General features: G+C 36.2%; 1 protein-coding gene across 2 annotated transcripts in view; it reads left to right on the top strand.

Annotated features, from left to right (window-relative positions):
* The window catches only part of LOC123676239 (unconventional myosin-XVIIIa), a 136371-nt gene that overhangs the window by 83476 nt on the left and 29291 nt on the right, over positions 1-23604 (top strand). For both annotated transcript variants that reach the window (XM_045612023.1, XM_045612024.1), the window contains one exon: positions 9960-10232. In XM_045612023.1, coding sequence (XP_045467979.1) covers positions 9960-10232 — 273 coding nt within the window. The remainder of the gene's footprint in view (positions 1-9959; positions 10233-23604) is intronic.

The raw sequence follows: 23604 nt of genomic DNA, 5'->3' as shown, positions 1-23604 counted from the left end.
TGATCAGTTCAAAAATTGTTACATTTTATTGTACGCTTAAGATCATTGATTTATATGAGATTTTCATTTTTTTTTTCTTTTTAAAAAGTTTTTCATTGCGGAAAGTAATTTTTCATAAATGTTTCTGGAATGGAAAAAAAGAATTATAAGATTTTTTTTCAAAAAGAAATATATTCACGACATAACTTTCCCAACAAACATTAAATTTTTATGAATTTGTATATTATAATATTATACAAAAGGTCTTATCGAAGGCATAAAATGCGTTTTTTCTAAAATTGAAAATAAAGACGTATAAGCCTATTTTGAATTCTTGCATGTTGTAGAAGAGACGGTAAATCAGAGGAATGCTCTTGAGATTGGTTTACTCAACCTGAAAAGTGGTGAGATCTCAAAAACGCTGAGGAGACAGGAGTACTTGAATTTCAGCAGATTTTTAGCCCCTCCTAAGATTTTTCATTTAGGGATAATCCGAATTCTTTAAAATATTTGAAAAGAACATTGAAGTGAAATTTGGAGCTTTTACGCGCTAGTCCAAATTCATATCAGTTTATTATTTTCATTTAATTCCGTATGAAACTACAAATACATTTTTTTGATCCAAGATTCTTATTGAACACAAACTTCCTGGTTTGTTATAGTTTTCATTATGTGTCCTCTGAAAATTACCTTCTCAACATAATAGAATACAATTAAAAAATTCAACCTGCAAAGTGAAATGCCGTTGCGCAACTGATTAGGTATACTTTTAACAAAATGTCATTTTCAATTTTCTTGAAAAAAAAAACATATTGAAATAATAAAAGCATTTCGAGCGATTCGATTCTCCCTTTCGATGTACAGGGTGGGCAAATAAGCGAGGTAAGCGGCTGTATCTCAGGATCCACTCATAGTAGAGACTTGCGGTAAAAATTTTTATCACTAAAGTGTACAAGAAAACTCACTGGAAATTGTTTTGAAGTTCATAGCCCCACCGCTAGGGGCGTAATAGCTACCGTCGAGTAGAAAAATGAATTTTACTTGAAAATGTTTCATATGAAGTTGAAGAAAAAATATCATCACTGTAATCCTTGAACAATTCTCCATCTTTTTGAATTATCACTTTCGATTTTACGACAACAAATAAGGGTAGGTGAAAGGGAGAAATCTGACTGATTGAGATGCCTGTAACCTGTAACTTCAGTTTGGCTTAACGTTTTTGAGCAAATTAGATCTCGTCTGAAAGATAATATCTTGTTGATTGAGGACAAAATATACTCATGATAAATTTGTTTTTGCTGCTTTCAATAGGGGGCGCTAAGTCAGAAGTTCATTGTTTTGTTCATTTAACTCCGAAATTTCAAATGTAATGATAGGATTTTCTTAACAGAAACAGAAATTTCATCAAATCTGCATGAAAAAACCTGCAGGTCGCAAAGCGATAGTTTCAGGCGTTCTGAAGTTATGGCCGAAAGAAGATATTCTTCAACTAATGCACTGCAAAAAACCAAATTGTGTCTTTAAGTTCTGACAGAAACAGAAATCCCATCAAATTTACATGACAAAACCAGAAGGTCGCAAAGCGATAGCTTCAGACGTCCTGGTGTTATGGCCAAAAGGAGACACAATTTAGTTTTTCAGTGCACAAGTTGAAGAATATCTTTTTTCGAACGTAACTCCAGAAGGCCTGAAGCTATCGCTTTGCGACCTTTTGGGTTTTTTATACAAATTTGATGGGATTTCTGTTTCTGTCAGAACTTGAAGACACAATTTGGTTTTTCGCCGTGCATCAGTTGAAGAATATCTTCTTTCGGTCATAACTCGTGACATTTATTCGAATATTTGATTCAATACTTTTATCAATTATTATTGAGAAAAAATTTTATGAAAATACTACTCCGGATGCATCAAACACATTTTTCCAAGAGGAAAACACCTTCACGTGACTGCTCATTTCAAAACAAAATCAGAGATATTTCTTCCTACAAATCTCTGATTTTTATGGGGTTTCCACATAATTTTTGCCGGAAATAATCTACACTGAAGTCTTTCAATATTTTTGATTAGCGTATGAAAAAAATTTTTGGTAACTTTTCGTTATTCGCAAAAGATTTGATGCTATGATATCCCTACAAAGCACTGATGTATTTTAAAAATATTCGTGAAATATCCTATTGAAATCATCGCTAGGGTGCTAATTTTGTGAAAACTTATGAACATACCTGAGAAGTACATTTTTCGACGAAAGTTGAAATTATTTCAATATTCCCAACTTCTATTGGTTTCGAGATTTTCGAACCCAATTTTTCGAGATCTCCTTCGGCTCAAAATTAAAAAAAAGACATTTGGGGAAAATGATAACACGTTGTTCCCTTGAAACAAACGCGCAAAAATATTTCGATGACAAAATCAATAGTGCAAAACATCAGTCATGAGCCCATCAAGATGTTGCATTCAAATTTTCAAATTAAATCAATTCTTTTTTGATTGTGTAATTGGTAATTACTACCTAAATGAGGATACAAACCATCATAAATCATCGAATTATTCATGACCAACCCCCGTACAATTTCGTAATCCGAATGATTGCACCTATAATATAATATGCAGGCGTAAATTGCTCAACTCCCGCGCAGATGAAGCTCGCACCATTGGGCATAATGCAATCGAATGCCCATTGTTTATTATTCGTAGAAAGTTATTGTCGTTAGATGAATTCATCCGTACATCGTGCCCGAGAGGAAAAATGCGAGAGAAACATCATCAGAATTTTAAATGAAGCCGTGGCACGTCCATTTAGATTCAATTCAACTTCTTCGACGGAAAACAATGGACTGTTTAAATTAACGTTGGAAGGTAGTATTCCATACGTTGATTAATGTTGCAGATGAAGATTAAAGGGAATTTGTCTGATATCCTGGTTTTCAATTATTGCTATTAGAGGAACGACTGTTTCATTGTTGCGTTAATTTTTTTTGCTTATCGGTGTCTTAATCCTGGTACCGTTAGTATCTAGATATTGTTAGGTTAGGAGATGTTAGGTTCGCTCAGTTCATTGAATTCACGTTGAAGAAATTGATGAAAGAGGTAGATTGAATGAAATCAGAGACTCAGAGAATAATATTATGTAATGCTTATTGAGGATGATCATCTCTATTTCAATATTTTATCTCGATTATATTCACCAAAATATCTCAACTTTCTCTTTTAATGCATTTCAAACAAGGGATTATCAGTTTAGCATCAGTTGTGCCTTCTTTTCCATATAACCTGAAATAGTTCAATTTAGTGAAAAAAATTACAAGCGATCAAGGGACTTTTCGAGCGCTAGTTCCCGAACAGAACAACATATCTGTAATTTTCGAATATTGAACCGGGAATGCGAACTGTTTCTCGACGATAACTCTCGAACGGATGAATCTAAAAATTTGACATTTTCAGAACAAATTCCAATCTTGAATGCCACGATTTTCTTTTGTAATGGACGGAATCTGACTAGAGGTGAATTAGATCGTTCCAAATTTTGTATTCAGATGTAAAATAACAATTTCAAGCTTTATTCGAAATCGCGTATCTATAGTATCACCAGAACCAGAAAAAAATACACGAAGAATATCGAAAAAAAAAAACAATAGGAATTGCGTGTTTTAAGACATTGATAAGACACTGCGCAAAAAAATTAACGCAAATTCTGAAAATCTTAATTTTAATGAAAGCTAACTCTACATTGACTTCACTTATTTTTTATGTTCTCTCGGGAAGGTTTTGAACGAAACAAGACACATTAAATGGGAGAAAAATTCAGGATTTCACCAAATCTTATGTGAAAGTACTCCTGAACGATGCGCGCACGATGGGATCTGGCATTATCGTCCATAAAAATGAAATTTTCACCAATGTATGGGGCAAATGGCACTACACGCTCTTCAAGAATGTTCCTTATATACCTATCAGCATTCATAGCTCCATTATCAACGACCACTAGGTCTGTGCGATCAGTCAAAGATATTCCACCTCATACCATAATCGATCCTCCCCCGAAACCAGTAGTATTCAGGAAATTGCACTGAGCATATCTTTCATGTGGACGTCTGTATACAAGGGAACGTCGATCAGAATGCTAGAGCCAGAATCTAGACTCATCTGTGGAGAGAACTCTTTCCAAATCAGCCTCTTCCCAATGGATATGCTCACTCGCAAAATCCAAACGCGCCCTTCGATGGGTTGGTGTAAGAGCTGGGCCTCTTGCCGCGACACGAGGCCTTAAATCATATTCTCTGATGCGATTTCTTATTGTCTGAGTGCTAATTTGCACCCCATGAGTTTGCTCAGGCTGATTTTGAAGGAGGCGAGCGATTGCAAACCGTTGTCTCAACGAAGAAACTCCCAAGTAACGTTCTTGAATGGCAGTTGTTACCCGTGGTCTACCCTGTCCTGGTCTTCGGACATTCATACCTGTCTCCCTGAATCGCTGCAACATTCTGGACACACTTGTATGGGAAACTCCAAACCTTTCTGCAATTCTTGTGTATGTCCACCCTTCTTCTCGCAAAACTACCGCTTGGGCATATTCCTCTTGAGTCAAATTGCGTGTTTCGCGTTGCATAGCGATCGAGTGTAGAAAATCAAACGAAAGAAAAACTTTTAATCACTAGAATTGATCGAGAACAACTGATTTCAGAATGGAGCCAATACATTCAAAATCTGATAATCTCATCTTTTTTATTCTTGCTGGGAAAAAACATCTGTATTGAAGAAAAACGTTGAAAGGATAACATATGCATGCATAATTCTAATAAAATTAATTATCATTGAGAACACCTTCAGTTGTAGAATAAATTTGAGATTTCCATAATGTGCGTTAATTTTTTTGCGCAGTGTATTTTCAGAGTTTGTCTGATATACTGGTTTCCAATTATTGCTATTAGAACTTAGAAGCATGACAATTTCATTATTGCGTGATTTATTTTTTGCTCATCGGCATCATAATCCAGGCACCGTTAGTATCTCGATATTGTTAGGTTAGGAGATATTATGTTCACTCAGTTCATTGAATTGACGTTGAAGAAATTGATGAAAAAGGTGGATTGAATGAAATCAGAGACTCGCTGTTTAATTAAATACGATATGGAAATATACTAGTGCAATATTTCGTCTCGACAAAAATATTATGTAATTCATATTGAGGATCATTATATCTATTGCAATATTTTATCTCGAATATATATTCAATTATAAAAAGTTTAATGAGTCTTCTTGATGAAGGATATTTAATATAAATCAAATAATTTGACAACTTTGTGTCTAATCCTTCACAATAATATATCTGTATGATATATTCAGTTTATTTTTGTCTTGGAATATATTCCAATTCTAAAAATGACAAATTTAATAATCAACCAAAAGAAAAATTCAAAATGACTAAAACTGTACAAATTGAGTAAACGGTTAATAAATTTTAGTTGTTCAATTTATTAACCGTTTACTCAATTTGTACAGTTTTAGTCATTTTGAATTTTTCTTTTGGTTGATTATTAAATTTGTCATTTTTAGAATTGGAATATATTCCAAGACAAAAATAAACTGAATATATCATACAGATATATTATTGTGAAGGATTAGACACAAAGTTGTCAAATTATTTGATTTAGAATATATATTCATCAAAATATCCCAACTTTCTCTTTTAATCCATTTGAAACAAAGGATTATCATTATCAGTCGTCTCTAACTTTGCATATTACCTGAAATAGTTCAATTGATTAAAAAATAATTAGAAGCAATAAATCAACGGACTTTTTTGAGCGCTCGTTCCGAACAGAAATCGAAATGTTTCTTCTAGTGTAATTATCTAAACATTTCAAACACCGGATATCTAGGAATCATACTGGAATTCAAAATATTTTCTTGTACATTTTCTTATAGTTAGTTTTATTAACTTTTTTATTTCAAAATGCATACACTACTAATCCTCAAATCTACTCCATATCTACCTATTGGACGATGTGAATAATCTGTTGGATTACTCATTGTTATTGCGGGTTGAATACAAATATTGAATGATCTGTAATGCACTTCTTCAGTCGAGACATTATTGCTTAATTTGGACGAACATAAGCGGGCTCCAAGAATAATTCATCACATTCATAAAAACATTAGGGAATGTTCTCGACGAATTTTAAAACATTATTATCCACAACACGCTCAAAGTCATTATCCGACAATTTTGGAATTCTTCGACGTTGACAATTTCTCTTAAAAAGAAGAATAGGTGTTCAAGCACAAAAATTGGGTTCCGGAAAAACTCCCAAAATTGAAAAATATGAAACTACGAAAAAGTTATTTCTAAATTATCTTCGTAGCCTCCAGTTTGTTAAGCAACTGATTGAAATTGAAATTTTCGAATGATAATTATTAGTTTGAACGATAATTCTTATATTATAGAATATGCTGATTGATTATTGAATTATCTGAAAAAACGTTGTCTTATTATTCTCAGCTCGAGAGTTTGCGTAAATTATATGAAATTCATGAATCGTAAAGTGTTATAACACACTCGTATTAAGGATAACCAACCTGAATAGCCACCTCAACCAACCTGTGCATATTACCATAATCGACATGAATAGGCATTTACAACTATTCCTTCACAGGTGCGACTCATAATTCCAACTAGATGACAATAGGAGATGACCAAGATGCCTTCGTTAAACCGCAAGAAAAAGCATTCTTCATGTCCGAAACTGCACATCAGCTGCTAGCCTGCATTTTCCTCGCGATAGTGATATTCGGCAGAACGAGACTGTTGAATTAAATCCATAAATATTTTGTTATGAAAAGCGCAATCATCCGTGAAACAATAACTTTTTTCAATCTGGAGAAACAATAGAACCACTTCCGCCTGAGCGAGAAACGGCCATTCGACATTTTCGAGTTGTAGACGACGCAGGAAAAAAGTGCATCGAATGAATTTAACATGAGGACGATCTCGCTTCGATCTATCCATTGACCCAGAATATACCGCAAAGTGTCGTCCGAGTTCTAAGTGCCACTTCCGCCTATCATCAATCTGAGCTTATAACGGAACAATTAGTGTTTTTGAACATTCCGAGTTATCCGAGAACAGATACATCATGATCAGGACGCAGGTTTTGCAGAAAGAAGACTTCTCCTTGTCCAATCGCATGGATGTCGCTTTGAAGTTGACCGCTATCAACGTTCAAAGACAACCGTTGAAAACGCAGGTGAATAACACCACCGAGAAATCGGTAAATCGAGAGGATCCCAAGCTGTCTAAAGCTCTGAAAGATTTCGACCAGATTCTAGAAGATTTCATCAGTGCCCCACCTCAGGAAAAAACGTCAAGAATACCTAAGCTACAAAAGTCGAAAACTTGCTGCGTTATCGAATCCAAATGCGTATATAAAAGAACTTTGTCGCTTCCAAGTAGTAATTCTACACTTTTGACGACAAAGACAAAAAGCCTACACGATCTAAACAAGGAATCTAACGTGAGAACATCGTTCGGAAATACTGAGGAAAAAATTGAGAGTGTGAAGAGTTCCATAAAAAAATTCAGCACTCTCGCATCCACACCATCACTTCCTTCCAGCAAAAACTTGTCAACTTCAAGAGCAATGAAATTCGATGAAGTTCCTATCCATAAATGCATTTCAAGAACCACCAGTATGGGTTCAGATTACTGTGAAGAGAGAAAAAGTAATATCAGTCGAATACCTGTTATTACAAATCTGAGAAGGTCCTTTCCAAGCACTCCATTGGGTCTGAATAAATTAGACCAATCAAATGGAAGTCAGAAAAATGGAAAAACAAACTCTGATATGAAATCGAAATTCAGTAAAAGTGTCCAAAATCTTAACAAAGCCACGAGAACTTTATCGTTGCATCCTCCCAGTTCTAACTTACCGAAAAAAAATCTTGAAATGAGTAAGAGCGTTCAAAATCTCAGCTTGAAAGCTTCGAAGACTACGAACTCGGTTTCAAAATATGCTAGGAATAGTACTGAGATGAGCAAGAGTGTGCACAACCTCAACAAGTTGACTTCAAAGCCACCACTCACGAGAACCTCGAATATAAATTCAAGGTCTAATATGAACCTCAGTAGAAGTACCCAGAATCTAACTAAAACTCAATCAAGACTAAGTGTCGCCAAGCAAATGACAAATGGTAAAAGCAACAACTCAGAACTCAGTAAGAGCACTATCAGTTTGAATAAGCTGCAACCGAGGACTTCTAATTCTACTTTGATGAAAGTTGAACACAGTAAGAGTGTTCAAAACTTATCTAAACTAAGTCAAAGATTATCATTACCTATTTCCTCTGATTCATGTGTGAGTTCTAAGAATTTGAGAAAGCAGATTTCGTTAGTTGATACACCTTCTAGGGTAGATTCCAACAATAAGAAAAAGAGAGATTTCGTTAATCCTGTATTGAAATCTGCCAAATCCACTCCAGACTTACACAAGGAGAATATTGAGATCAAAATAAGAGAAATGAAGAAAGTAATAGACGCTAAAATAGATCAGCAGTTGAAGGAGCTGAGTTTAGATGATCCTGATGAGCAGGTTCATACTTCCGTAAAGACAAAAGTCGAACATTTCTCCAAAGCATTCGAAGACGAGAAGCCCAATAAAAGGTATAATGTTTCGGAAGTTCAAAAAGATAAAGAAATAAAGAATATCATAGAAAAATTTTCGATTGAAAATAAAAATGAGCCTCAAATATTGGTACCAAATAATTGCGATACTTTCAAGAAAAAAATGAGTACATTCAGCTGCTTCGCTATAGATGATCAGATAGACTTGGACACTCCTCCAAAGGTAGTACCAAGGACGAAAAAGAAAAAGAAAATGATGGCAGAACAAGAAAATCAACAGCGAAGTGAAAATGAAGAGAAAAAGCATACGGAGGTGAAGTTGGTCATTCAAAATAAAGATAACGACATTTTTGGTGTTATGAAACACACGGTAGAACCAAGGTTCGCAGATGTGAACATGAAGAACCTTGTTCAGCAAAGGAAAAAGCACTTCATGAGAAATTTCGACGTGGGCACTAATAATGACAACGTGGCGCAATTCATCCTGAAAGAGAAATGTTCCAAGGGTAGGGTGGAAAAGAGGGATTTGGTGAAAAAGAAGGATAGTAGTTTGAGCTATGGTTCAGATGACAGCTCCTCCGACGATTCAGGAAATATTTCTACGGAAATAGAGATCGATGACGTATTTCCTGTGGATGTGGTTAAAGACGATCTGGTTATCAAAGTGCCCTCAGTTGATCAGGTAAATTTGATTCTATAATGCTGAAGGCTTTTACGGCCGAATTGTTCTATAGAATAAGAAAATTCATGGATTTTTAGCCGTAGTTTTGTCGGTTTTTCATGTGACGTTTCGCTTACTGTGGTAAGCATCTTCAGAGATTTTTAGTGGGTAGAATATAACTCGACGAGTATCGAGTGGCAATCTACGACCTAGAAACCTCTGAAGATGCTAACTGATGTAGTAAGCAAAATGTCAGGTGCAAAATCAACTAAACCAAGGCTACAAAGCCCGGAATATTCCAAATCTGTCGAAATTCTATTTTTTCTGCATTTTCATTCCTCAATTTGTTGTATAGTTTAATTTTTTTTTTTAAATATGCCCAAGTGATATATCTATGGGTCCAAGAAGCTCTAATAAGCTATCCTAGTCAATTGTATATCATGATTGTCCTAAGTTCCAAAATGTCGAGACCAAAAGTCAACTTTCTAGGCGCTATATAGACCTGCTAGCTTACTAGAATAACCTAACTATTTTCGCAGGATCTACCGATTAGACCTACTCCCTATGTAGGTCTACCAAAATGATAAATCTGTTGGCTTACTAGTTCTCACTCTATGCAAAAAAACAAGCTTTTCAATAAGGTCTTTTCAACATTTTTATATTCAATAGAAGTTATATGCTGACGTTTCGAATTCTTCTCAGGTATTCCTCAGGAATGGGATTCTCTCGCAATTGGAATCTCAGAGGGACGAGTGCCTCGGAGGTTTGGTGGTCAAGCTCCAGGCCCACTGTCGAGGCTATTTGGCTCGGAAACGACTCTCTCAGAGAAAACTCCAGGACCTGGCCGTCAGATGTATCCAGAGGAACGTCAGAAAGTTCATGCTGGTGCGAGATTGGCCTTGGTGGAGACTCTTGGTCAGAGTTACGCCCCTACTTAACGTCCATAGGACGGAGGAGAAGCTTAAGATGAAAATGGTGAGTCAAATTTCATTCGATTTGTGGATCTTGCAGTATGGTATTTTCACGGTTATGATCGCAGATCGTGATCGAGATATTACATTCTCCGGACAAAAAGTTTTCATACTTAAAGGTACCATTTCATTATTTCATTTGGATGGATAGAGCTGTACATGAGCCATCATCTCATGAAACGACAACTTATCGATCTAGAACTGTCGATTCGATTCACTCACTTTGCAACTGACTTCAAATTCAGGTTATTGACAAATTTTCATATTAGTATAACTCCGGAAATATACAACGGCTTAGCTCATTAACGCTCCATTAACCGAGATATTCGGACTTTGAATCTATCATGAAAATATCAAGTGGCCAGGTCACCCATTCGAGTGTATACGGCGACTAGATGGAAGGACAATATCATTTTCAACATAGAGTTTTTTTCGTCTACAAATGTATGGTGATGAACAAACAAGGCTTTTAGCAATACTTTGCACTCACATTTTATGTAGCATTGATCTGTAGCTTTCATCCCATGCGTTACGTAGGAGGTTCTTCATTCATTCAAATGTATTTATTCTTCTTCCTCTTTCAGTTAGGGAATTCTTCCTGCTAGTCTAGGTTTATATTCAGTAGATGAGAAAGACCAACTTGGTTTCCATCTTTCTGGTGGTCGTCTTGTTATTCTTCTTCCATTGGGTCGTTCATGTTTGCAGAAGTATGCAATTCTATCTGACTCCTTCCTATCGATATGGTCTCTACATTCGCTCCTTCTTTGCCTACTCCACTTGATATAACATCCTGTATACCAGACTCTTCTCTTATTGATATTCTGATCGATCTATTTCTCAATGTTACCCCTGAAATTCTCCTCAAGGTCTTCATTTCTACCATGCTGAGCTTCTGTTTGGTTCTCTCTGTTTCCTCAGGATTTCTATGGCCTAGGTCATAATTGGGCGCACCATTGCTTTGTGAAGTCTCACCTTAATTTTATTGATATTTGAAGCTTACTGTCTGTTGACGGACGGTACCTTTCAGTTCAGGTTTTTAACTGACAGATTCTATACTCATCACCATGTATTTAGTTTTGTACTAGATATCTTTATGTTTTTTGCTGATATATTGATAGATGCAGTAGCCTCTGCAGGTCATTCAACTGCCAAAAGGAGATAATCATCGGAAAAGCAAATAATGTTATGTTTTATAATAAAAAACTTGTCAGGAATCTGGACGAAAATAAACTGATGTTATGTTTTATGTTGTAGCTTCTACTGTGGTATCCCGTTTTTCCTCTCGAAGATTATATTTTGCTATCCATTATTAGATTAAACAGCAATGGACTCAGCGAATCTCCTGTTGTTCTTCCGATATTGGTATTAACTCCAATAACAAACTACTGATTGTTAAAAGCTTGAAAACAGTATTCAGCAGCAAAATTACTCGATAGTTGTCTGGTGTCCCTTTTATCTATTGGAGTAGTTTAGTTGTTCTTCCAATCTTCTGGAATTTTCTTTGTGCCTAACACCCGGGAATTAAACTTTTGTATGTGCTCAATCATATATTCACCACAATAGGTACTTACAAAATTCAGTATGTACGTCATCAGAGATTTTCTGGTCTTCAGTTTCCTTAGGGAATCTCTAAATGTATCCATTTCGCAATGTTTCTGTTATGCAATTCTCGTTCCACTTCTCTAAAGTTTTTCTACTATATAGTCTGCATATAACACCAAAATATTCATACCATTGTCTACTTTTTATTGTTGGTGTTTGAATGTATTTTATTATTTCCACTTTGGAATTTCGTAATGTCTTCCAGATATTTCTTGGGCTTCATATAAATCATGCATGTATTGAATGTGTGATCTAATTAATCAATGGAAACTTTCAAAAGTACCTGATAAAGGAATTAGGACAACTTTCTAAACTGATTCAGACTATCCAAACTGTCTTATATTCCTACTGGAACCATGAAAAATGATTCATGAAACACCCTGTATATTGACACACTTATTTTCACTACAACTATGGATTCAAAGAGAATAATGGCGTCGTTAGAGGTCCTTCATATACTTGATGTGTAAATTTCTCTTCTAAAATAAAATGTAATAAATTGACCTCGCTAGATATGAAAAATGAAAACTTGTGACAATCCATTATTCATATAGAGATTTCCACTGCAATTTTACAACTACAAGTGACAATTCACTTTCTAGAGATCCTCATATGCGGCGAAAAGGGGACAGTTAAATAAATTGAATTACGTTGCTCGAACGCGCGATTAATTTTAATTGTTCGGATGAACTTGAGTTCTGCGAATTTATTCAATAGCTCAGTAAAGTTAGCACCTCGAGCTTCATTCCAATGGAATTTTTTTTATTTGTGTGTTATGTCCTTCTCCCTTGCGGTTGTAAAGATCTCAATATCAATTTTTTATATATAGTCAATTCATTCAATTCAGGATGCTGGAATAGAAACTACGAAGATGATGTTTGCATATACCTACACACACTGAGAAATTTCACAATTCGTACACCTACAATTATATCGAATTTGTGAAATTTGAATAAATAACATTTAATAAAGGCTATTTTTTTTGAGCTATAGAACTTTAAATTGCAATAAAACAACGATGGATCATACGATTGACATGAATTTTATTCATCCGCAAGATAATCTTGTGGCATTACATTTTAAATATGATTTCTGGCAAATGACTGCCACGGCTGACTCGGATGTAGTCCAATCTGGACGTTCAATTTTCGATGACTTTTTCCAACATTTGTGGCCGTATATCGGCAATAACACGGCGAATGTTATCTTCCAAATGGTCAAGGGTTTGTGGCTTATCCGAATAGACCAATGACTTTACATAGCCCCACAGAAAGTAGTCTAGCGGTGTTAAATCACGAGATCTTGGAGGCCAATTCACAGGTTCAAAACGTGAAATTAGGCGGTCACCAAACGTATCTTTCAATAAATCGATTGTGGCACGAGCTGTGTCACATGTTGTGCCGTCTTGTTGGAACCGCAGCTCCTGGACATAAGGGTTGTTCAATTCAGGAATGAAAAAGTTAGTAATCATGGCTCTATACCGATCACCATTGACTGTAACGTTCTGGCCATCATCGTTTTTGAAGAAGTACGGACCAATGATTGCACCAGCTCATAAAGCGCACCAAACAGTTAGTTTTTCTGGATGTAACGGTGTTTCGACATACACTTGAGAATTAGCTTCACTCCAAATGCGGCAGTTTTGTTTGTTGACATAGACATTCAACCAGAAGTGTGCTTCATCGCTAAACAAAATAAAATGGACGTAGTGCGCGATACGTATTCCGCACAGAACCATTATTTTCGAAATGAAATTGCACTATTTGCAAGTGTTGTTCAGACGTGAGTCTATTCATGATCAATTGCCAAACCAAACTGATAATAAATCACTTGAGAGCTGTTAAATCGGTCGCCATCTTGAACAGTAATGCCAACTTAAAATTATATACCTCGAAAAAAAAAACACCCTATACATTCCCATAGCATCAACCATTCCAATTCCAACAAATGCGATTTGTATTAAATTGGTTTTAATTTATCACTACAGCAAAAATTAAGAGATTGTGGGAATCGTAATGATTTGAAAATACCATATCCTACATATATCATTATAAACAATCGGAGATAAAATTATATGTCCAACTCGGCAGCAAAGTAGATTGACAACCTTAGCTGAATTTCTATCAATGAACGAATGAACTATCAGCCACGGCAGTTCATCTAATACTTTGCTGCCTAGTTAAAAAAATAACTATATTATCTGATTACAATATGACATTACAATATATATTGTTCATTTTTTTCATGAACAGTTTGTTTCAGTTTTTTCGATAAGCCTAGAGATATTTCACTGCTAATTCTCACTCGAATGAATGAATTAGCTCGATAGAATAACTCATCACGTGTTCATTAGAAGGAATCAAGTTCATGATGTGGAAATAATCTATCTTTGTGTAAAATGCGCAACATTTTTTTCATACCATTTAATATTCCACCGCTTGCATCCTCATCTAGTTTTAATTCACCCCTTGAAAGCTTTGACATTTCCAATTGAAAATCAATACACGTCTATTGCTGCATCGATCTTTCAAGCGAAAGAGGTTAATCTTATTCTGATTACAATAACGTCGATTCCAATAGGAAAAGTATGCGGCGACCTGTCCGCGTTTCAAGATGATCTACAGATTTCACAAATCCGTGTTGTCGATGAGGTGTTAAATAACGATATATATGATTGTAAATGTTATTTATAATTTTTTTCGCGTCATTAGGTAGCTCGCGAGCCTTGAAAAAAACGCGCACGCTTATGCCAGATGAAAGTGCTAGAAATTGGGTGAAAAACGAAGGTGGAATTGATAATGACCAGTATACGGAGGTTATACGAAAATTATCGGTACCTATTATCAAACGCGTCGATACATTCTATCCTTCGGTTATTATTTTCAATAATATGCTTTTGGAATCATTTGAGGAACACAATTAAACGTCACCAGGTCACTAGGCAAACTCAACTCAGATCTTCTTTTTGTTAAGGTCCGGAATTTACATTCCCTTCGCCTCTAATTTCATTTCCCCTATTTTCTGCTGTTGTCTGATCGGAAGGCTTTCCTCCCTACTTCATGTCACTTTTTTCTTCTATTTAGTTCTTCGAAAGAGGTATTTCCTCTTATCTGTCTTTCTCATTTTGATTTGTATTATTTTTCTTAATTCCTTATTCTCGTGCTCTTTCAGCGTCTCTATTGTCTTCTTTCTTTGTTTATTGACTATTTCTTCAATAGTTTCAATTTTCAGTTCTTCACCGCTGTTCTTATTACTGAATTTAGCAACTGATCATTATAATTGTCCTTCGTATTGTATCAGGTAACTCCTGCATACGTAATGCGTGGTATTAGCACTATTTTTATTATCTTCAGCTTGTTTTCTAAAGAAAGTTTACTTTTAGGGTTGAGCAATGGGTTCAGCCTGCTGTACAATTACCTTGTTTTTTTTTCTGTTTTCTTCTATCTGTTTGTTAAAATTCATTCTTTCATCCAGTATTACTCCCAGATATTTTGCTTCCTTTTTCCATTCTATCGTCTGGTTTTCTATTTTGACGTGTCCTGCTATCTCTTTCTTTGCTGTTGTTCCTCCGAAGTAGATTGCAGCTGTTTTCGATGTGTTCACTTTGAATCTCCATTTCTTGAAGTATTCTATCAGTCACTAGGCAAATTGAGTTTAGGAATGCATATATCCTAAAATCGCATAATAAAAAATCCCGTCTTCGGTGGATTTCTTTGTCATTTTTCACAGAAATCATTTGTCGTCCCATATTGATCTTTTGAAGGCATAAAATCGACGAGTCAACTTTTGAATAATGATCCATGAAAGTTAACTTCACCTTATCATGAAATTTCAAGCGTTTATTCCGATTACTGTACAGGTTTCCCGAACTCGATGCTCATCTAGACCATTTCGAGAACTATAAGACTAAAAATCTTCAAGAAGATTTCTCTTTTCGAAATAATAAGATTCAAGAAATTCAGATCGTAAATATTTCGCTTTGTTCTCAAGTTGTTACTGTTTTAAATATTTTGCTTTATCTTGGTTTGTGTTACAAATATTTGAAAAATTGTAAAACGTTTTTTTCAGTAATTTTTATGCTTTATATGATACTCATAACAGCTCATTAGAATTAATTAATTAATTTTTTTAGGGTGATTCAAAATTCAGTATCGAGTGTTACGTTACAATTGCCCATGAGACTCTAAGACTAATTTCTAGGGGTGGTTTGGCTTATTTGGCAACTAAACTCCTACCCAGGTTTTTACAAATTTAATAAAATTAAAATATACAATGATCGATCCTTTTCACTCTAAACAAATAATAAAATAGAAACTTAACTTAAACGATTTTAAATGAGTTACTCTGCTACTAGGATGGAACCTCTTCTGTAAATTATCTTCAGCCTTCTGAACAACAGTTCTTATCAGGAAGCTATAGTATTCCAATCCTCATCCAACGAAGTTGATGTGATAATGCCAGGTATTACGCAGGTATTCTTTCAAATTCAGGAACTAAAGTGGTCTAACATACGTACTATCCCAAATTCTGTATCTCAAGGAAGGTTTCTGTTGTTCCAATTCCACGGGAGGTTTTTTTTGTTCCAATCCCACGGGAGGTTTTCTTCGTTCTAATCCCACGGGAGGTGCGAGAATCCCGACACAATTCTCGCCGATAAATCAGATTCCAAATATCAAATTAAATTAATAATGACTGAAATCTAAATCTTAGGTACGTATTCTTGCTGAAGTCTCAATAATCATTGAAAATTAAATCTTTCAGAAGATTCTCCCTAGATCCGCGCATCTGCGTTCCTACCGATGGTACACGATATGATACGATTAATTGACAAATTACCGCGTCTTCAAAAATTCCAGTAGCGTAACATGGAATGAAGCGTGCAAAATCGTTGCACGAGATCTCAGAGGCGTTTTTTTTTTTCAGGTCAAAATATTCCTTTTTTTTTAAAAACACGTGTCCGCAAGCTCTTCGTTACCGAACTGCAGAGTGTTGAAGTTTCAATATTTCGCAATTTTTTCTTCGTAGCTTTTTTAGTTTTTGAGCTATTGAGATCAAATCAATGAAAAATCTATCATTTCGTTTTGAACTGAACAATGGAGATCTCAGTCTCGTCTGAAAAGTTTCAAGTTTATTGGTTTCTCCTTTGAAGAGTTACTGTGTTAACGGGCCGAAATATGACGGATATAGGATCAGGATTTCATCAACAGTGAGACAAACCTCAGTTTGTGGTCATTTCTGGATCAAAATTCGACTAATTTCGTCAAGATATGGGTTGCGTTCTGTTCGGGAAGTGAGCACCCAAAAAAATTGCATTTTCGCCAATAACTCGGGAACCATTATTATTATTATTTGAACTGGGGTCGTTTTGGTTCGGTAAGCCTTCCGGGAACTGCGACCATGTAGATCTTTTGTACACTACCCTACTCATTCATAGAAACCCAGGGAGGTCGTCAACGACGGTAATAAAATTGACAACCTCCTTAGAAGCCTTGGCCGTTAGCTCTCTGGTATCTAGGACCGGCTTTCCAATGTGAATGATTCTTAGGCCAGCCAGCTCCGGGCACTTGCATATCAAGTGTTCGGCTGTTTCTGCTTCCGATCCACAGAGCCTGCAAATCTCGTCTGCTGACTTTTCCATACGGTACAAATGATGTTTGTACCGACAGTGCCCCGTCAGCAGTCCCACCATCACCCGAAGCTCTGCTCGCGACAGCTTCAGGAGTTTTTTGGCGTAGGTAGGTGAAATCTTCACGAATTTCTTTGCCTGAACAAGTCTAGGAGTGTTAGTCCAGTGGATTGTCCTACTGTTCAACTCTGATGCACTTTTTGCAAGTTCATCCGCTCTTTCAATTCCTTCAACCCCACAGTGCCCTGGTACCCATAGTAGAGTCACCTTATTTCCTCTGGTCAGTTGCTTTATGGTGTTACGGCACTCCCAAGTCAGCAGAGACCCCTGACAACACGATTCCAGGAATCTCAGCGTGGTTTGGCTGTCCGTGGTGATGTAGATATGAGTCGCCCCCTTAAGGGGGGAACCATAGAGGAGTTCAAGTTCTTCTAGGAAGTACGATACCATACAATATTGAAAAGTGAATCTTCTTTCACTTTCACAAATGCACAATGCTCTAAAGTGACACCATTTTTTATATCCATTTCATCAATACCGTGAGATTCAGTCTAACAATTCGATTTTGAATTCGTCCTGAAATCCGCCATCGGTCGAGAAAACAATAACCAATGATGAATAACTGTAATAAATCCGATATAATATCGACTGGAAGTTGATGTGGGACAAATTTTCTACGAACACAGAAGCCGCGGGCCATAAAAGTTTCAATGGTTCCAGAACCCGTTACGGCAACGCCAAATAGGGAAATCAATTTTCTTTCGAAGAGCGAAGGTGCAACTTTCATGGGCCGTTTCTGCGCGCACACACAGGTGGTTGAGAAGTAACACACGCATAGTTGCACCTGTATATGGAACGAGTTCGAAAGTACGCGGAGATCGATGAAAAATCGTTGACCCTCTAAGTTGGAGAGAATCGGTACCTATATACACGATTCGGTGTCGCTTCAGTTTTGTGCATATACATTTGACGATAAAAGCGGTTTATAAAACGGGTTTCTTCGATAACGTTCGGAAGAGAAGTAATCCCTTGAATTTTTTCTTGCTTGTTCTTGTTGTGCTTCGATTTAGAGCAAAAAATTTAAAATTCCTTCATTTGTCCGAGTTTTCAATGTTTTTTTCTATGAATTATTCGATTGATCCACCTTCCATCGGTTACACCCCTTTGCCTCGTAAGGAGCAATGCGATTTCAACTTGTTATTTATGTAGCGTAATCCCCTCATAGAGCTGCTTACTAGTTTTGACGTTAAAAAAAAAACACATGCACTCATCACGCTTCTCGGCATTCGCTTCCATAACCGTTGCCGAATTTTATTGCCACTTGTGGCGACTTCTGGATTATTTTTCTTTCCAATTCTCCAATCAGAAAATTTTGTTTTGGTTTAAGAGGAAGCCCTCCAATATAAATTATGTCAGCTTATTTTGTAAACATTCACACAAACCAGTCACTACACCGATACGGGGAGACAGAGTTTTTGCTGAGGTTTTTATCTGTTCTCTTGTATCATACGTTGAAATGTATGATGCCCCGTTTACATTTCTTTTGCTAATACTGAAATTACATCTACACATGCTTTGTTGTTTGAATTTGATAATTTGTATTGCTCTATCTTAAAAGAATATATATCATCAGAATGTTGATTACTCAGAATGGAATGCAGAATATACGAGAAACTATTCCATTTCACCATTTTCAACTTATCCTTTTTGAGAAATATAAGAAGTTTTTTTTATTTCATAACACATTATAACTACTATCGAATTATTACATTTCAAAATTCTTTATATCAAATTAATTAGTCGAAACTGGTCTCAAAAGATTGGGTTGGAAATGTGCTATAGACGAATTTTCAGTAAAGGTTCTATGCCCAAAAATTGCGGTTGAGTTTTTGGTCAAAATTCTGGTTATATGGTAACAACAATATTAAATTTTGTTTTTTCAATGATTGAATATCCCAGCTAATGGAAATGAAATTTAGAAATAAGTTTTACTATAACGCATCGCATATAACGGGTGTTTTTTTTTTCGAGGTATATAAGTTTAAGTTGGCATTACTGTTCAAGATGGCGACCGATTCAACAGCTATCAAGTGATTTAGTCTCAGTTTGGTTTGGCAATTCATCATGAATAGACTCACGCCTGAACAACGCTTGCAAATAGTGCAATTTTATTTCGAAAATAACGATTCTATGCGGAATACGTATCGCGCACTACGTCCATTTTATTTTGTTTAGCGATGAAGTGCACTTCTGGTTGAATGGCTACGTCAACAAACAAAACTGCCGCATTTGGAGTGAAGCTAATCCTCATCGAGACACCGTTACATCCAGAAAAACTGACTGTTTGGTGCGCTTTATGGGCTGGTGGAATCATTGGTCCGTACTTCTTCAAAAACGATGAGGGCCAGAACGTTACAGTCAATGGTGATCGGTATAGAGCCATGATTACTAACTTTTTCATTCCTGAATTAAACAACCATGATGTCCAGAAGCTGTGGTTCCAACAAAACGGCGCAACATGTCACACAGCTCGTGCCACAATCGATTTATTGAAAGACACGTTTTGTGACCGCCTAATTCCACGTTTTGAACCTGTAAATTGGCCTTCGAGATCTTGTGATTTAACACCGCTAGACTACTTTCTCGGGGGCGATGTACAGTCATTGGTCTATGCGGATAAGCCACAAACCCTTGACCATTTGGAAGACAACATTCGCCGTGTTGTTGCCGATATGCGGCCACAAATGTTGGAAAAAGTCATCGAAAATTGGACATCCAGATTGGACTACATCCGAGCCAGCCGTGGCGGTCATATGCCAGAAATCATATTTAAAATGTAATGCCACAAGATTATGTTGCGGATAAATAAAATTTATGTCAATCGAATAATCCATCGTTGTTTTATTGCAATTTTGAGTTCTATAGCTCTAAAAAAAAAACCCTTTATATCCGAAATAGACAAATTTGAATGAAGAATGCTTTCCATCCTTAATTTATTGCCGATATACGTATAATAATAATATTTTAAAAAAGGAATATAGATTCTTTCAAGCATACAATCATTGTTTACAAATGCTTTTCGTTTCCTCAAGAATCAATAAAATTGATCTAAAACAGCGATAAATTACATTGTTGTTGTAATGTTGTTGTGGTGTTCCCCCTTATTGGCATATCACGAACCATTAATACTCATTCAAGCATACCGCAGTAAAATTCTTGATGCGATGTTGAATTTGAACAAGCGCCCAAAAGTTTCTAACTTCACATCAGTTTTTGTCTCATTTTTGTTTATTCTGGTTTTTTTCCCTCGAATGAATGTACCTATCTGTAATTGTAATGAAATTATTTTGCAAATACCATCCCACACACGTTGTTTTCGTATCATAAATGGAAAAAACTCTCCAACTTCTATCTCTAGTTCATTGCCGTGAAAGATTCGACTATCACATCATTTAGGCGTGAACCTATAAATCAAATTCCTTCTGTTCAGTCAACCCGGACAAAGACGATTGAAACTTTCACTCAATAATTGCAGATGTATCGTTTCCGTACGAAAACTGTACGCGAGCAGTCCGGTTTCCTTCTCCTGAACAAAGTTTCGAACAAAAACGCCGCGCCGACGGGTTAAACAACCGGACTTTCTTGTTCCGCGTCCCTCGGGGCGTCCAGATACGACCACCATTGTTAATTTTACGGTTTAGCCGACCCCCTCGAGCGTCCGCTTCTTATCGGATATTACGTGGAAAATACGAAGGAAATTGTTGTTTTGCGGTTTCTGTTTTATGAGCGCAAAACGCAAACTGCATTATACTGGTGTTTATCTATGGGTTGTATTTCCTTCGCGGTTTTGCTTGCTTTTGAGAATTTATGAAAGTTTTATTCATCTGCTCTATACAAGTAATTTATTTATAGATTACATGTATATAAATAACCTCGTAAACTTATTTATATATTATATATAAATAAACTCACAAACTTATTCATACATTATACACTGCGCAAAAAAATTAACGCACATTATGAAAATCTCAAATTTATTCCACAACTGAACGTGTTCTCAATGATAATTATTTTTATCAGAATTATGCATGCATATGTTATCCACTTTCAACGTTTTTCTTCAATACAGATGTTTTTTCCCAGCAGGAATAAAAAAAGATGAGATTATCAGATTTTGAATGTATTGGCTCCATTCTGAAATCAGTTGTTCTCGATCAATTCTAGTGATCAATAGTTTTTCTTTCGTTTGATTTTCTACACTCGATCGCTATGCAACGCGAAACACGCAATTTGACCCAAGAGGAATGTGCCCAAGCGGTAGTTTTGCGAGAAGAAGGGTGGACATACACAAGAATTGCAGAAAGGTTTGGAGTTTCCCATACAAGTGTGTCCAGAATGTTGCAGCGATTCAGGGAGACAGGTATGAATGTCCGAAGACCAGGACAGGGTAGACCACGGGTAACAACTGCCATTCAAGAACGTTACTTGAAAGTTTCTTCATTGAGACAACGGTTTGCAACCGCTCGCCTCCTTCAAAATCAGCTTGAGCAAACTCATGGGGTGCAAATTAGCACTCAGACAATAAGAAATCGCCTCAGAGAATATGATTTAAGGCCTCGTGTCGCGGCGAGAGGCCCAGCTCTTACCCCAGCCCATCGAAGGGCGCGTTTGGATTTTGTGAGAGAGCATATCCATTAGGAAGAGGCTGATTGGGAAAGAGTATCCTTCACAGATGAGTCTAGATTCTGCCTCTACCATTGTGATCGACGTTCCCTTGTATACAGACGTCCACATGAAAGATATGCTCAGTGCAATTTCCTAAATACTACTGGTTTCGGGGGAGGATCGATTATGGTATGGGGTGGAATATCTTTGACTGCTCGCACTGACCTAGTGGTCGTTGATAATGGAGCTATGAATGCTGATAGGTATATGAGGAACATTCTTGAAGAGCATGTAGTGTCATACATTGGTGAAAATTTCATTTTTATTGACGATAATGCCAGACCCCATCGTGCGCGCATCGTTCAGGAGTACCTTGAAGAGGTTGAAGTCTCTCGAATGGAATGGCCAGCAAGAAGTCCAGATCTCAATCCGATTGAGCAGGTTTTGGGCAACCTCAATAGAAGGCTGAGAAGTTCAGAAAATCATCCAGCTACTCTCAATGACTTAGGAATCCAACTCAGAGAAATCTGGGAAGGATTAGATCAGAACATTTTAAGATCTCTCATTTTGAGTATGAACCGTCGTTGCCGAGCTGTAATCAACGCAAGGGGTGGAAATACCAAGTATTAAATCACTTATCAGCATTCCAGTATTTTGAAAATTGTTTATTTCTCTTCTTTCACATAAGATTCGGTAAAATCCTGAATTTCTCTTCCATTTAATGTGTCTTGTTTCGTTCAAAACCTTCCCGAGAGAACATAAAAAATAAGTTATTGATTCAAATAATTGAATTGACGAATTGAAGAGCGTAAAGCTTGGTTCGTATCATACAAAATATGAATTGGTATGTTGATGACGTTGATGTGAAGTGACTATTTCAAAGTTGAGACAAAATTTTGAGATGATCGTTTATTAGAACCGAAAAAAATTCAAGCACATCTAATGGGGACATTGGAATAAAATTTTTTCCATCTACCAAATTTCATGAGAATACCCAGACAAATTTTGAACCAAGAGACAGCAAACTTTTGAAACATATTTCATGTATACTTCCCCAAAAAAAAATAATAGTACTCAATTATGAAATAATCTGTGCTTTGTCTCATAAAAGCAAATTTTTATAGTGAATTCCTAGTTCATCCCATTCCGAAACAGTATCCCTAAATCGATTCTGTCAGGATTATTACACTGTGTAGTGGAACAAAGTATTGATGAGCCCATCATTTTTATGAAAGCGAAGTAGGCCCGTTGAATAATTCATATTTTAATCTGGTTCAAATCATCCATTAATATGTGAAAACGTGGGAAATACCACAAAAATTAGCATACGCTGTACAAAAATAACCTGACCAACGTAGGTCAGCTGTCAAAATATAAAGATAGACGGAGATAGAAGTTTATGTTTTTCGTTTTTAGATATTTTATAGTCAAGATGCCTTTGGATTTATGACAATTATAATATAGAATATTCAATTACGTATTC

The sequence above is a fragment of the Harmonia axyridis genome, chromosome 3 (assembly GCF_914767665.1).
Source record: "Harmonia axyridis chromosome 3, icHarAxyr1.1, whole genome shotgun sequence".
Classification (NCBI taxonomy): Eukaryota; Metazoa; Arthropoda; class Insecta; order Coleoptera; family Coccinellidae; genus Harmonia; species Harmonia axyridis.
This window is presented reverse-complemented; position numbering and strand designations above follow the sequence as displayed.